General features: G+C 39.4%; 1 protein-coding gene across 5 annotated transcripts in view; it reads left to right on the top strand.

The window, feature by feature from the left end:
- rragd (ras-related GTP binding D) overlaps positions 1 to 16,071 on the top strand; it is a 58,341-nt gene extending 42,270 nt beyond the window's left edge. For all 5 annotated transcript variants that reach the window (XM_044167374.1, XM_044167378.1, XM_044167376.1 and 2 more), the window contains one exon: positions 13,621 to 16,071. In XM_044167374.1, coding sequence (XP_044023309.1) covers positions 13,621 to 13,772 — 152 coding nt within the window. In that variant the 3' untranslated portion in view covers positions 13,773 to 16,071. The remainder of the gene's footprint in view (positions 1 to 13,620) is intronic.
- Positions 16,072 to 16,912: the final 841 nt, after the last annotated feature.

Below are 16,912 nucleotides of genomic sequence, written 5' to 3'. Positions count from 1 at the left end.
GTTGTTATTGGCTCTGTTACTGATGCTGACATTATTCTTCCTATTATAGCTGTCATTCCTATTATTACTAATTTATTAATATTAACACTACAATTACTATTCTACTATATAAAAAAAAAAATTCTACGTGGTCTTTGCATTGTGCCTCCCTAACCCTATCCCCTTCCCCAAACCCCTCCCCTCTCTCTCTCTCTCTCTCTCTCTCTCTCTCTCAAAACCTAACACGGCAGTGGCGGATGGCCTGTTAAAAGGAAGTTTTTTCTTGCCACTGTCGGCAAATGCTTGCTCATGGTGGGATTTGTTGGGTCTCTGTAATTAATATTATAAAGAGTACAGTCTAGACCTGCTCTATAGGAAAAGCGCAATGAGATAACTTCTGTTATGAATTGGTGCTATATAAATAAAATAAAATAAAATTGAAATTGAATTGAGACTCATCTGGTTAGTAATACTATTAAACTGCAGAGTCCTGTTTTTCATGACATGTGCTTATTATGGTGTAACAAGTTTTTATAATTAATAATATATACATTATTTATTACAAGGTTGGGTCAAAAGATTTTTAACTCATGTTGATAAATCATCTTCCAGACTAAAATAAAAATCTGAAGAAAAAAAAACTGATAAGGTAAGAGTTCTTCAAATGTTTCACCATAGAAACAGCTGCTGCAACACATTGTAAGCTAGTTGTAAGATAGTTAATGCCGTGACTTTACCCCAAAGATGTGGTGGTGTCAGGTCACATGACCTCCTCATAAATGTGGACGTGTGTTCCCAACTTTGATAAATGTATAGTAGGCTGTGTGAACCCATCAGGTCCGTGACATTTCACTTGTATTTACTATAGCCAGCAATAGCAACCAGAGTTAAGAGACAAAACCGGAAATGGAACAAATGAAAAAATGGACGGGCCATATAAGGTCAATGCAGGACAGTATTAATCTCACTGTTAATCACATTGATACACCCCTTTAGAGTGGGAGCACCACAATACAGTTATCTACCATGATAAAATGTAATATTCTTTATTCCAAGGCCTAAGTAGAATTTATTAACGCACTGTAATTAAACTGAATCTTTATTATTATGTGTTTTCTTTTATTTGTTGTCTATTTTGTATAATTTGATTTAATTCTACTTACATTGATTTAATTTAATTCATCTTTCCTCACAGAGGCACTGTAGATTGCCTCTCTGTTCTTAAAAAAATTCTTTACAAACAAATTTGTCTCTTTCTCAAGAATTGCCTAAGTAGACAGACAACCTGAATAACATATGATTATTTTGTTCCTGTAGAAATCAGACCGAGGAAGCACAATTAAGTGGGTTTGTATGTATTTTCTGCTGCTGTTACACAGAGTGCTTTATAATGAGTGAGCAGCAGGACAGCTGCTGGGAGCTGCCCTGGAGCAGCAGGGGGTTCACTGCTTCACTGAAGGGTACTTATCCACTGGCTATTGATGGATTGAAGGGCATTGCTTGTTCAGCCTCCCACATTTTCATGCAGGCTTCAGGGATTTGAATCTGCAGTTCGTTGGTCCTTTTGATCCCAGGCTGACTTCTCCAACCTCTACAGCATTAGTTCACATACAGGCACTGCAATTATCTGCATTCAGAACAGAGGATCAGAGAAAGTGGTTAATTTGTAGCTGTCACTGGCTGCTGAATTTGATTCAAACCCACAATGTCCACAGTACATAAGGTCCAAAAGTACCACACCTCAAGAGATAAACACCTATAACACCTGTCTGTGGTCTTGTGATTCACTGTCAGCCAGATGAATCAGAGCTGCTCAGCAGGTGTGAGGCTACATCCTTTGATGTCCTGAATGATGTAGTGTACTTCAGCATGTCTGCTGTTTACTCTCATTGCTGTGGTAATTATTTTTGCATTAGTACATGTGTAGTTCAGACTGGTTGAGGAGCCACTTTGAAGTCTGATACAGTCTGATGCCTATAACAGTCTGTGTCTTAAGAGTGTATGATGTGATGTTACACCTGAAGCTCTTCATTAAGCTGACTGCTGTTAAATTATGTTTTGAGAAACTTGAAACAAACACAATCTGTTAAGGATTGGAAATGAATTTCAGTTCAACCAAACAACAAGATTACTACATTAATTATTTTACTGACAGTGGATGTGGATATGAATATGGCTGGATATGAAACCTCAATACTTTGGTTCTCTTTAAGCATGAACACAGCATTGCAGCCTGCGCTGAAATCCTACTGATCATACTGTGGCTATATAGCGTGGGCTGTCATGCATGTAACCCAAGTTAGTTTCGCTCTCGGCCATGGCTAGAATACTAAAGCATGATGAATGCTTTTGCTTCCTCTGTAGAAAATTTTGGGCCACCAATGATAAAGTTGTGTTTACAAAATGAGGCTTTACCATATGGAAATGTTCATTGGAAAAGGACAGGGGATTCGACTAGCATGCATGTAACTACTTTACGTGAGAGGCAACTGGTGAAACTGATTAAGAGGAACTGGCTGTTACTGTGATTGGGTAAAAAATCTGAATATTGACACAATCTTATGGTTGGGGGAAAAAAGAAAAACAAATGAGAAAACAAGTTGAAGTTTGGTTGGATGGGTATAAAGTGACTAAGATTTTATCATTCACTTTAAAAACTCCTATTAAGAGTGGCAGTGAGGAGATAAAATAAACACATATGTAGGGTAGTGTTTAGTTCATGCAGTGTTGTAGTCAAGACCACCTAAACCAAGACCAAGTCATGACCAAGACCAGAGTGCATCGAGACCGAGACAAGACCAAGACTTTGAAGGGTTGAGACCAAGTCAAGACCAACACCAAGGCAGGGCGAGACCGAGTCAAGACCAAGCAAAAACGTAACGAACAACTGTCCCCTGAATTTCTCACAAAGTCAACACTGCATTAGCTAACGTTACATCCCTCAATATATGTTAACTAAATTAGGTAGCTTGCACACATAGCTAGATGGCAAATAGCTGACAAGCAACTGAAACTAGTGCCCTGAAACATACAGTATATACATACCATAAAATTTCAATTAATAGCCCAGGCTTTTATTTGCTTCAATCACTGAACTCAACCTGCCTATATTTTGGACAGGCATCTATGGGACAGGCCTTTAAAGGGATAGTTCAGGTACAAAAACAGTGTTGGTTTCTATAGTTAATTTCCCCCTTCATGACAACTATGAGTGGGTGAGGGGGGTTTAAATTATATTAAGGCTTAAAGTTCACCGCTAATGGTCTACTGTCTGCTAGCAGTAGCCGCCCGTCACCTCAGCTCAGCGAGTCACCGAACTTGACCTCTCGGCTGTGTTTGTGCCTATTTTCAGATATTTTCATGAAGATATTTTCATGAAAATATCTGAAGAATAATGTGGCTTGCTGTGCAGTTAATTGTACAAAGAGACCATCCAAGAAGTCTGTGCTCCAGTTTTTTCGGGGAGTGGAATTCTAGTGTTTTATTTATATGTTAGCAATAATTAGCAGGTATCTGTGTCTGTGCTCACCATCCATGGCTTGTTAGCTAATTTGCCAGCTAATGAAGGGTTAGCCTTCGAGCAAGACACCCAGCTGTGCTAACGATGCTAACTTAACAGCCGCATATGTTAGCCACAGTTATTAAACCGCCATGCACCGAAGTCAAAACATAATAGATAAGTGTTACAATTTAGGGTGATAATACTTTTAAACAAATAGCGTCTGTGTGAGGTTGGAATAATAAAGGTCCGCCTTGTTAGTTAGCTAACGTTATGCAATGTTAACGTTAAACTTACCATATGGGCAATATAACGTTAACATAACGTTAATGCTAGACTTGGCTAGGTACTGTAACTGTGGTCAGGGGGGAGCTGCTGCGGTTAGTGATTAGAATAAGTGGCTGCACCTGTGCCTGATGACGACTGGAGGGACAGACTACGAAGTGTTGAAAGTTTAGGTGGATACGCTGTTCTGGGGAGCGGCACTTGGTGTGGACAGCCAAGCCTAGCAGAGCACTCGTTGCTTGGGGCGGGTGCTGTTCGCATGCCAGTTAGGGCTGCCGGAATACAGGTAGCTAGGCTGTAGGGCGAGGTTCCTGAGTTAGGTAATGTTAGATTAGTAGTATTAGGATGTGTGTGGGCCTCCTGCTTAGTCTACTTGTGTGTGTGCTTTGTCAGTAATTGTGTCTACCCATGTTGTCTTTTGAGGTGCCAGAGAGCTGATTGCAGTATCCAACCAGATCTGCAGCAACTAGGGATATACAGCAGGTAAAATAAGTATTGAACACGTCACCATTTTTCTCAGTAAATATTTCTAAAGGTGCTATTGAAATTATATTTTTCACCACATGTTGGTAAAAACTCATGACATCCAAACATGCAAAGAAATCAAACCATAGATGTCCATAAATTAAGTTATGTGTTATAATGTTAAATTATAATGGAAAAAAGTATTTAACACATGAAGAAAGGGAGGTGCAAAAAGGCATGGAAAGCCAAGACAATCAGTAATTAGAAAGCAATCCTGCCCCTTGTCAGTGCAAATTAATATCAGCTGGTTCAGTCCCAACTGATGGCCTATAAAAAGGTGTCTCATTATCAAGGTGTCACAGAAGAAACATCTCATGATGGGTAAAAGCAAAGAGCTCTCTCAAGACCTTTGCAGCCTTATTGTTGCAAAACATACTGATGGCATTGGTTACAGAAAGATTTCAAAACTTCTGAATGCTACAGTGAGCACTCGCCATAATCCAGAAGTGGAAAGAACATCATTTCACCATAGACCGGCCACGACCAGGTGCTCCTCGCAAGATTTCTGACAGAGGAGTGAAAAGAATTATTAGAAGAGTTGTTCAAGAACCAAGGACCACTTGTGGACAGCTTCAGAAAGACCTGGAAATAGCAGGCACAATTGTTTCAAAGAAAACGATAAGTAATGCACTCGATTACTGAAGAAAAAGCATGTTGAAGCTTGTTTAAAGTTTGCTGCTCAACATTTGGACAAGCCTGTGACATACTAGGAGAATATAGTCTGGTCAGATGAGACCAAAATTGAACTCTTTGGATGCCATAATACACACCATGTTTGGAGGAGACCCCCAAAACACCACACCAACAGTGAAGTTTGGAGGTGGAAACATCATGTTGTGGGGCAGTTTTTCAGCATACGGTACTGGCAAACTTCATATAATTGAAGGAAGGATGAATGGAAAAATGTACAGAGACATTCTTGATAAAGATCTGCTGCCATCTAACAGGATGATGAAGATGGAACGAAGGTGGACATTTCAGCAAGACAATGATCTCAAACACACAGCCAAGGAAATTCTCAACTGGTTTCAGAGAAAGAAAATAAAGCTGCTAGAATGGCCCAGCCAATCATCTGACCTGAATCCAATTAAAAATCTATGGAAAGAACTATAGATCAGAGTTCATAGAAGAGGCCCACAGAACCTTCAAGATTTGAAGACTGTTTGTGTGGAAGAATGGGCCAAAATCACACTTCAGCAATGCATGCAACTCGTTTCTCCATACAGGAGGCGTCTTGAAGCAGTCATTACCAACAAAGGCTTTTGTAAGTATTAAATGAATTTCAGTAAGCGTGTTCAATACTTTTTCCCTGTGTCATTTAACATTATTATACATAACTTAATTTATGGACATCAATGGTTTGATTTCTTTGCATGTGTGGATTGCATGGGTTGTTACCAACATCTGGTGAAAATTTCATGTCAATAGCACCTTTAGAAATATATTTACTGAGAAAAATAATGACGTGTTCAATGCTTATTTTACCTGCTGTATGCTCTGATAATTATTACGAAATTTATACAATTAATTCCACAAACCAATCATAAAATATCCACAAAAAGTCATTTTTCCCACATAAACAGCTGCAACAACTGGCATTTTTTTTGCATTTGCAGCGCACCCCAGTGGTCGATTTGAATGAAAATTTCAGGTATGTCTCAGGTACTTATGTGGACATATCCTGTAAGGTTTATGACTATTGGCCCAATGGTTGTTGACTTTATTCTATTTATCTGCTGAGCCACGCCCCTTTTGAAGTTCAGTGAGCGGCTGTGGCTTGGTGGTAGAGCGGGTCTCCCAACAATCGGAATGGCAGCAGTTCGATCCCAGCTTCCCCCAGCCCACATATCAAAGTATCCTTAGAACTTTTGACAGTTTGGTGTTTCTAGCTCATTCCTGCTCAAGGGAATTTGAGCCGAAGCGGCAGACAACTAATAATAATAATAATAATAATAATAATAAACCGACACAAACATAAAAAGCATTCAGCCCCTTCTGGGCTTGAACATTATTGTTATTTATTTTATTATTACTCTACACATCTTCCGTCGCAGACTGAAAACTCATGTGTTTAGACTGAACCTTGGCCCATAAAAAAAAAATCTCTCTCTCTCTCTCTCTCTCTGATGTACTTGTATGATCTTGCAATTTTTTTGGTTGTATCCACATGGTCGAATGTACTTATTTTAAGTCCCTTTAGATAAAAGCCTCATCTAAACAAATGTAATGTAATACTGATCATGAGTATTAATATTATTTCACAGGATTATTATACATTTTATTAGTACTATGATGATGATGATGAGGCTGATAATGATGATGATGATGATGATAATTCACCTGAGAAACACTTACTATTACACTTACTATTACTTAAAATATTACTATTATAAATTATGATATTATAATCTTTAGTATATATGTAATTATTATTACATGGACAATAAACTGGACTGGGCTAAGAACATTCAAGCTCTTTACAGGAAGGGCCAGAGCTGCCTCTATTTTCTGAGGAGGCTGAGGTCCTTCAACATCTGCTGGACAATGCTGAGGATGTTTTATGAGTCTGAGTCTGTTCCCTATTTATTGATATTTATTCATACTTCTATTACTGCTGTGCTATATCCACCGTCTCATAATCATCTTTGGTACTTAGACTTATTTTAGCTTTTATACTTATATCCACTTTGTACTTAATTTTGATTTACTTAGTACTTCTATTCCTTCTATTCTCAAGTGTGCATTGACGTGATAGTGAGCAGCTGTAACGAAAGAGTTTCCCCTCAGGGATCAATAAAGTATTTTTGATTCTGATTATTAATACATTAGGAAGCAATAAACGTGGAAACGTTTTTTAGTAATACAATGTTTCTGTATGTGATTGGATTGTGGGCTGTCAGGAGATGTTACACACACTGAAAGTGTGATTGTTGTGAAAGCGGATTTTGCTGCAGGAGGCTGTTCACTCTTTTTTGTTGAATTTCAATCAGCACCAACAGACCTGTAGCAAACACTGTTACTACTGCTAGCTACAGTAGTTAGGGGGCAATTGGCAAATGCTGATTTTGGCAAAACTTACATGAATTAATAATTTTTAATAGGCTAATACATCCATTCATTCGCTGCGCTTACTGTGTCTGGGTCTTACATTTAGCTTGGTGAACCCTGCACAAATGCTGTGATATGGATGTTAATACTAAGGTAAATCAGAATCAGAATCAGAAATTCTGATTAAATATAATACACTATAATAACATAAATTAAGTAAAAAGTGGATATAAGTATGAAATTAAAATAAGTGTAAAGTACAAAGTGGATTTACTGGTTGATAAGTATGTACGGTATAATAATACACTGTAATAATAAAAGTAATAAGTAAAAGAGTATATTGAACAGCAGTATTAAACAGAGAATATTGCACAATTATTTCAAATATTGCAGTGATGTTAATGGTCCAATGTCCAGTTAATGACTTAGGGTCATATAGACTGACATTTAGAGGGAGGAGTTAAAGAGTTTGTGTAAAGAGCTTGAGTGTTCTTAGCCCAGTCCAGTTTATTGTCCATATGTAGTCCAAAGTACTTGTAGTCCTCAACAATGTCCACACTGACCCCCTGGATGAAAACCGGGGTCACTGCCATCGCAGATGGGCTAAGGCCAGTGACCCCAACATGCCATTGTTGTGACTGTTTACAGGGGGGGGTGTAAACAGTCACAACAATGGCATGTGAAAATTCACGTGGCAAATAACATAGTCCCACAGCTAACAGTTCAATGCCTGGGCTACAGATACTCTGCTTGAGTATTTGTAGCGTACTTTAAATTATACTTACACACAAGTTACTCAAGTTTGGAAGAAAAGGTAAAGCTAAAAGTTGGAAAAAGTAAGCCGACAAGACGGAGCTACGGCAACAGGCAGCATGCGGGCTGGCGCATGCGCACTATTAAATTACAGGAGAACCAGCGAGTTTGCAGAAAAACAGTCCTACACACTTCTCTGCGCTTCCAGAGCAGTTACCCACCCAAAACCCCATAGCGACGGTGTCTGTCCCGACCATTTAAATTAATTAAAAGTTAACAGAAGAGAAGTTATACATAAAAACCTAAAAAAACAACAAAAAAAAAACTACCAGCGCTGAAACAGCACAACAAAATAGGAGAATTAAACATCAGATCTCTGTCATCTAAAGCTGTACTAGTGAACAAATTAATATTAGATTATCATACTGACTTATTTTGTCTTACTGAAACCTGGCTGGGTCATGAAGAATATGTAAACCTAAATGAATCCACTATGCCCAGTCATATTAATACTCACATTCCTCAAGGCACGGGCCGAGGAGGTGGAGTTGCAGCTATCTTCGACTCAAGTCTATTAGTCAACCCGAAACCTAAACTAAATTACAACTCATTTGAGTTGGTGTCTTTCACACCCAACCTGGAAAACACTACAGCCTTTTCTATTTGTTATAGTGTACGCTCCAGGTCCTTATTCAGAATTTTTATCAGAATAAAACAGATAAAGTAATTATTGTTGGTGATTTTAATATCCATGTGTCGATAATGAGAGCCTTAGTACTGTGTTTTTCTCATTATGAGATTTGATTAGCTTCTGTCAGAGTGTACATAAACCCACTCACTGTTTTAACCACACCCTCGAACTTCTTCTGGCATATGGTATTGAAACTGAACATTTAATAGTCTTTCCACATAATCCTTTTTTATCTGATGATTATTTAATAACTTTTAGTGTCCTATTATTGTTCTACATGCCATTAGGCAAAAACTCCTACACTAGATTCCTATCTGATTGTGCTGTAGCTAAATTTCACGAAGTGATTACATCAGCATTTAATTCTTAATTTAATAGTGATGTATGGTCTATATGAAAAGTCATAATTTAGTGCCATGTCTCAATATAACAGATATTTCAGTCCCTCCCAAATTGTTCATCTTGTTGATAGTGCTGCAGGTTCACTGCGAATGACACTCGACTCAGTCGCCCCTTTAAATGGTAAATGGGTTGTACTTGTATAGCGCCTTTCTAGTCTTTCAACCACTCAAAGTGCTTCACACACATTCATACAGTGATGTCAGATGCTAACTGCTCATCAGTCCAAAGAAACTAACTAATCATTCACACACACTGAAGGCACAGCCCTCGGGAGCAATTTAGGGTTTAGTGTCTTCAGTGTTTTCTTCATCTAATCCATCTAAGACTTGTGTCTTAGAAACTCAGGAAGACTCCTTCCTGAGGGCAAGGCTTAAGTAACACAGAGTAGCTTAAAGTTCTGAGTTCTCAGACCATTTTTCACAAGTGAGAATGACTCCCGGATGGGAGCTGAAACGTCTTGATTCTGAAAACAGTGTCCAGATGACTATGACTGAAACCTTTTCTACCATTAGGAATATGGGTATATCGATAACTGTTGCTACTGTGGGTTTCCTGGCACAAACAGACGGATTTCACAGGTAACGTCTTTTATTATTACAGACTGCTCCCACACACATTTGTTTATCAACAACACAAAAACCTCCACCATGCACCTTTGGCTTGCCCGGCTCTCTCGCACTCGTCAAAGTGCCTCTTCTTCTTGTCTAACTCCAAACAATGTCCGAGAGCCAGCCTGGCTGTTCGTCATCTGTGTATGTGTGGCAGCCTCGAGGTCCAGCACGCTACTGCATATAAAGGGGGAGCACAATTAGTCGATGAGCCACAGCAGAGACAATTAGCTCTCCCTGGCACTGCTCATCTGAGCCACTCCCCCACCTCTCTCTCTCCCTGCAGCTGACTGCTAACCTAGCTATCAGTGAAGAATGAGAACGGTGGCAGCTTGTACAAACTGCCTTGTCATCCATTTCTCTTGAAGCCTGCATGGCAGTTTTTCAACTATTGGGTTAACACCCCGAGATGTATCCAAGTAGGCGAGCCCAGGCAAATAACTCTCTAGTTTTGCTGTCTCCAACTCCCTTAACAAATCGCCAAGCCCTCTCAATTCAAAGAGTTTCCCTTCTGGGATCAATAAAGTATTTCTGATTTCTGATTCTGAATTTGTTGCCAATCTTGGGGAACCTCTCAAGTGACCGATAGCACTTGTCGGACATGTCCATTCCATCCTGAGCCCAGCAGCAGGGTCACTGACATGAACAGCTCTGATTCTCCTAACCTGAATGAATGACGGCCTAACTATCTAGTTAGAAGGTCAAGCTCTTCATTGCAGGTGAGTTTGTCCTTGTATGGCATTCATGAAGGTCGATTCCTAACCCCAATAATTGTCTGGATGGTCATCGAACTTGATCATCCCAGAGGTCACAAGCTCACGATGAACCATGTAAATAGCAAAGTTGTTTTTGCCTGTGTGGTCAGGAGCTATCATCAAGAAGGGGTGTGTGGGGCTGAGGTCCCTTCATGGCTGAGAAATTCTGTGGATGGATTCCAGGGTAATATGGGGCAGGTGGAACTATGGGCACTCTGGAATACCTAGCACGGTGCTTGACATAAGCTGGAGTGGTATTTGGTCCATCCTCAGCTGTGTGAATGGGATCTTGCCGCTGTCTTGGTGTAGCTGAATGTGAGGGACATCACATGGATGATTTGGTGCAGTGTAAGATTCAAGATCGGGCAATGACAGCTGACTAGAGTGCATTCTAGAATGGCATTCAACATAATGTTGGGACTCCACAGATGAATTCATTCATTTGGGTAATTGTTAACTGAACCTTTGTTAGGAGACTGCATTCTCTTTTGTCCCACAATCCTGAGAGCCAATGAATGCAGCATTGGCCAGTCTGACCTGTGACCCGGATGTCACCAGATCCATGAAAAGGTCAGCGATGTTCTCGTCTCTTTTCTCCTGGCTTCTGCTGGTTGTCTGCTACCACCGCCATGTAATCTGCTCAGAGCAGAAACATGCAGCAGAACTGAACTCTTTCATCATACTGCAGCGACACGAGAGCCTGCTAGATCTCTGCCCCCAAGTTTAGCACCAATGGCTATTACACAAAGCCTGCCACCTAAATTCTAAAAGCAACTAAGGACGTTAGCGCCGAGCTAACTGTAAGGAGGACAACAGACCAGGTTCCACATACCTGCATAAATGGACACTGCACCGCAAAAAACTTTCCCTTGAACCGCAATTCTTTTCAGCTTGGCTCGTCCACAATAGACTGACCTTCAGCTAACACAGCAGCACGTTCAAGGCAACCCGTTTTCCCTCCTTAGACTGATAATGCAAATGCACGGCGCTCTGTAATCCTGAGTTAGCATTTGCATCTAAAAGCTACAAACCACACATTTGAAGACAGCGAGGTGAAGATTCTAAGTAGAGAGAAGAGTTGGTTTGAACGGGGCGTCAAGGAAGCCATTTTTGTGAAAAAAGAGAACCCCTCTTTGAACAGAAATGGTGGTCTGAGATTTAATCTGCCCATAGTCTATCAGAGTGTATTATCACCTTGGTCACGCCAATCACATGTTAATCAGGTACTTAACAGTGATGAAGTAGATGCAGCCAGAAAACAACAGGCCTGATTACTGATTACTGGGCCATCTTGAAAACTATTAGGTCAGTTTCAGGTGAAACTAGCTATTAACAGATACTCAGGCAGATTCTTTCCTGAGGGCAGGGTTTATGTAACACAGAGTAGCTTAAATTTCTAGTTCCCGTCCCATTTTTTCACAATTGAGAATGACTTCCGGATGGGAGCCGAAACGTCTTGATTCTGAAAACAGTGTCCAGATGACTACGACTGAAACCTTTTCTACGATAGAACACCCCTGGACAATTGAGAGACTACACCGTCTTCTCCTCCTTTAGTTAAACTAATCCAGAGAGTCAATTTATTGTTTTTAAATTTTGCTGTTGCCCCATTAGCATGACAAGACATGTCTTTCCTCAGGGGTGGAAAGTTCTGGTCCTGTCTGGCGAGTGAGTATCCACATTGACACCTTTACTGTTTGAGAGGGGAAGAAGTCAGTTTGCAGATCCAGAGGTCTGAGCAGAGTTTATTCAAACCTCCCCCCATGAAATTACACCGGGTTGTAAACGATGTTGCTGTGTGTTTATTTGTGTGTCTAGTAGTATAGTTGTTTGTGTAGTCTAGTAGTTATCATTTGTTGGGTCTCTGTAAATATTATTATAAAGAATACGGTCTAGACCTGCTCTATAGGAAAAGTGCAATGAAATAACTTGGTATGAATTGGCACTATATAAATAAAATTGAATTGAAGTTGGAACTTTTTGAAATGTTCTGTGAACGTGCCTGCAGCATCTAATTGCAATCTCCTGATGTGCTGATGGAGAAATTACTCTAAGCTGTTACTGTTTATATGTCTTCTATGTGTCCCCTATCATCATATTTTATTCAATAAAAGAGTTGTATGACTTCACTGTCAGTGTTTATACATTCAGTTCTGTTTAGTCCCTTTTTTCTCTGTAGTTGTATAGTCTGACTTTGTTGCTTGGTAACGAGTAGATAGTAATGCTCATTGACTGACAATAAAAATAGTTATTTTTCTCCCCATGGAGTTTATCTACTGTTGAGCCTCACATCTAAGGAGAAATGGTCTGCAAAGTCTGGGAAGCACAGACCGTACGCTCATACAACCTATGAGTGTGTCACACAGTGTTTCCTTGAACTTTTTAAATTCATTTAGTTTTTTATTGTATTCCCCCATATTGGTTTGTTTTGATTATCTTATGGTATCAGAATAATACATTCACACACTTAAGACAAATACACACAAATTCACAAAAGGATTGCGCGGCTTTTGCAGCCGCTAAACCTGCATAAATATGACAAAAAGAAACTAATACAACTGCATTAGTAACATTTTTTGACTCATACGTTGCTTAACCATGTCATGTGATCTGCTACTTCAGTACACCTTCAAGGGACAGTTCACCCCAAAATCAAAAATGATATTTTTCCGCTTACCTGTAGTGCTATTTATCCATCTAGATTGTTTTGGTGTGAGTTGAGTTGAGTTTTGGAGATATCGGCCGTAGAGATGTCTACATTTTTTTAATATAATGGTACTGATGAATGCAAGTGGAAAAAAAATTAATAAATGCCTCTATTAGAAAAAAGATAAGTTTGCAATAATGCTTCATACAGTTATTGTTTAATATAACTGTTTTCACAGACTGAGTGGCACTGACCATGACTAGTAAACTAATCATGTGTGATATCAGTAGAGTTCCCCTTTAAGTCCTTTATCAAATTTCGGGTTTATGGTGGAACTCTATTGGCTTTTATGTTTTATAAAGAATATAAAGTCTTTCCCTCAGTGATTTGTAATAGACTTTACTCCGTCTTGTCTCTGTCTCTCACAGGACTGATTGACTACAACTTCCACTGTTTCAAGAAAGCCATCCAGGAGGTTTTTGATGTTCGAGTAAAGGTTCAACAAAATCGTAAACTCCTCAGTCAGAGGAGGTGGAGCAAACTGACTGTGACCAATGGAGTGCTCAGCAACCCACACTGAGGACGGATGACATCACATCAAACAGCCAAATATACCTGAGCTGTGTCCTGACAAATCCAGGAGACTCCATCCTTATTCAAAGGATCGGATCACATTCACTTTTTTCCTACTGTCAGACTCCGACCTCTGCCATCTCTGTCCTCAGAAACATTTATCTGTCAGCAGCAGAGAGGACAAACTGTCTTTCACCAGGCTGACTAAATTTACTGGACAAAAACTGTTTTCACGTAAGCTCCACAAGAAGTATACAGGAAGACTCAATGATTTTATTCTCCCTGACCTCTGTAGCAGGTGGCGGTACTCTGCTTATAGTGAAAAAAAGCAAGTTCATAGCAAAACTGGGGGTCTTGATCAATCATTATAGATACAGTTACAGTTTTTTATAATTGCTAACTTACATTTCTCTTCACTTTTTCAAAACTCTTTACCAACATGCAGCTCAGTACAACAGTTCATCTCACATCCAAAATGCACTAATGCAATCAAAACACTTCATACACATCTCAGAATCAACCTGTGTACCCAAACCACATTTGTCTGCCAACAGTAACACAACAGTCACTCGTTATATATTGGCCATAAAAATCACTAACAACAGGTAGCATTACAATTAGTGTCATTATTGTCTTTAAATGATCGTTTATTTATTTATTTAGCATAAACCATGATTCCATTACAGCAAAAAGAATGGCATTTCTTTATTGCATGGATTGTGCTGCCTTACAGTATATGTCACAGAAATTAATCAGAAATGCTGCAATATGCTTCAAAAGGTTTTATTTGCTGTTGCATTTTTGCATAGAGTAATTCCAAGTGCACAAAATACAGCCAAAGTAATTCCAGTATTGCGATACAAGATTATATTTTCACTATACATACTTGTTTAGGATGGTTACAGATATAGAAATACAACATTTACTTCTGTTGTGCTGACGGTGTGGTGTTTTGAAAAAGCAATGGTAAAAAACTGTTGTAAGTAAACAACTTATAAACAGCAGGAGATTTGTATGATTTGAACGGCTGCTTGTAGAGATTACACTTCACTAAACACATCACCGAAAAAAATAGATTTTGGTTGTAAAAAATCACTGTAGTGATGCGTTTGTCTCAGTGTGGTTGTTTCATTTGATATCCTGTGAAACAGATAAGTGACGGACTGTATTTCAGTCAGGATACTCATGTCAAGGTTTTAACCATTTATTGCAATAATACACATTTTAGTTTGGCTGTGTGATTATGCTCATGTGATGCTCTGGAATAAATCTGAGCAAGCTTGAGCTAACAACATCCCCTGGCAGAGCCTGAGATACACAACATTTAATGAACATAAACAGATATTACAAAGATAATTAACAAAATTCACGTATGAATGCTAATACAGGAAGAGGCTGGGGAGGTGGAGGGAGTTAAGCAGTGTAGCAGCAGTTTACACCCTTAAATTATACAATTTAGCAGACAGTGTCACTTAAATTGATTTAATCCCCATATGGACTGGATTTATGTCATTAGGGGAGGTGGGGTGTTTTTAACATTACTTGCGCTCGTCAGTGATTTCAATCGCGTCCGCAGCACATATGTGGGTATTTTTCACCACCACCCCAGTAATAATTACATCCACAATTTCATACTGTTTTTCTGCTAACTTGCTGGTCCTCCTGTAATTTAAATCCCATCCAGGGCGACCTTGTTGTGTTTTAAACTTTTTTCCCGCAGGAAGAGCTGCTTGTCCTTATACTTTATTTATTTTCAGCTCAGTTTGAAATTTGACTTTTGTGTGAAAAAGTCATTGTTGATATGATAGATGGAAACATGCTAACACCAATATATAGGCATATTTGGGAACCAATACGATGACAGAAAAACTTAAAGACATTAAGGAAGCAAGAGCTCATAAAATGTGTTGTTGTAATGTCAGCTACAGGTAGGTACTGGTATTCTGTTATGAGCCCCATTTTTTTAGCCTATATTTGTTTATGTTTTAGCACAGTTGGCACCATTAAAAGTATGCTGAATTAGCTATTAGCAGTTTCTGTTTGCAATGTACCCATGGATGCAACAACCACTACTGCTGGATTACTTTGATACTGAAGAAAAGTTAAAAACCTGATGATTCTCAGGCAAGTTTTGAAGTGTCTTTTAATCTATGATGTCTGAGTGGATTTATGGACGTTGGACATCAGGGATAATGATATCCTCGGGAAGTATAATTCACTGAATAATATCAATATGTGTTTCATGTCTGTCTGTTCAAATTTGACTGACTTATGACTCAGAGAAGGAGTAAAATTACATTGAAGCACAGTGAATACTGTATTTCATTCCCCACCTCCCCCAGTAATGCTAAACGGAAAATTTTGCACCTTTTATGTGGATGTCCAATCAGTGTTGATCATAAATGCAGTCAATTGAAGCAATAAATTCCTCAGTGTATTCTATATTGACCAAGAAAGCTGTGCCAGGGCCTGGCACAAAAACAACTTCCTTGTTCTCTTCTCTTGTATTGCAAACTAGCTATGTTTCCAACAGCGTGTGAGTATGAGTGCAGAGGATATTATGGACGAGGATACATTTTACAATGTTTTGGCTGGCTTGGATATTCAGGCGTATTTATTCGAGCCGGAGTATATGGTCAAAGAAATGCAGAGGAGAGAGAAAGAGGCTGCCGCTATAGCTGCATGGCCCTCCGATGCCAACAGAAACTGAATCATTCTGCTGGAAAGAATTTCAGCATGGGCAGTTATGCACGAAAGTACACACCTCTATCCAAACTTGGACAGAGGTGTGCTGGAGACCTTCTTCAGGATCCCAAAGATAAACTGACAACCAAGACCAGCAGGACCAGGAGGGTAGATGACCGTTGAGTATTTTTGTCACCTAACGCTATGTTGGTAGCGCTATGAGCCGGTAGCTCAGCTGGCGTTAGTTTTGTTGTTATACAGAAGCCCGCTGGGTGGGTGTGGGCATCAGAAGTTCACCTGCAATGCATCCTGGTACATGTAGGCACTGCTGGCACGGCTCTGTGAGCAGGAGAACTCAGCTTTCTCGGTCAATATAGCATGCAGTGAGGAATTTATTGCTTCAATTGACTACATTTACCATCAACACTGACAGGACATCCACATAAAAGGTGCTGAATTTTA

Source organism: Siniperca chuatsi, linkage group LG15, assembly GCF_020085105.1.
Source record: "Siniperca chuatsi isolate FFG_IHB_CAS linkage group LG15, ASM2008510v1, whole genome shotgun sequence".
In the NCBI taxonomy this organism is placed as follows: domain Eukaryota; kingdom Metazoa; phylum Chordata; class Actinopteri; order Centrarchiformes; family Sinipercidae; genus Siniperca; species Siniperca chuatsi.
Note: the sequence above shows the minus strand (reverse complement) of the source record. Positions and strands in the feature narration are given on the sequence as shown.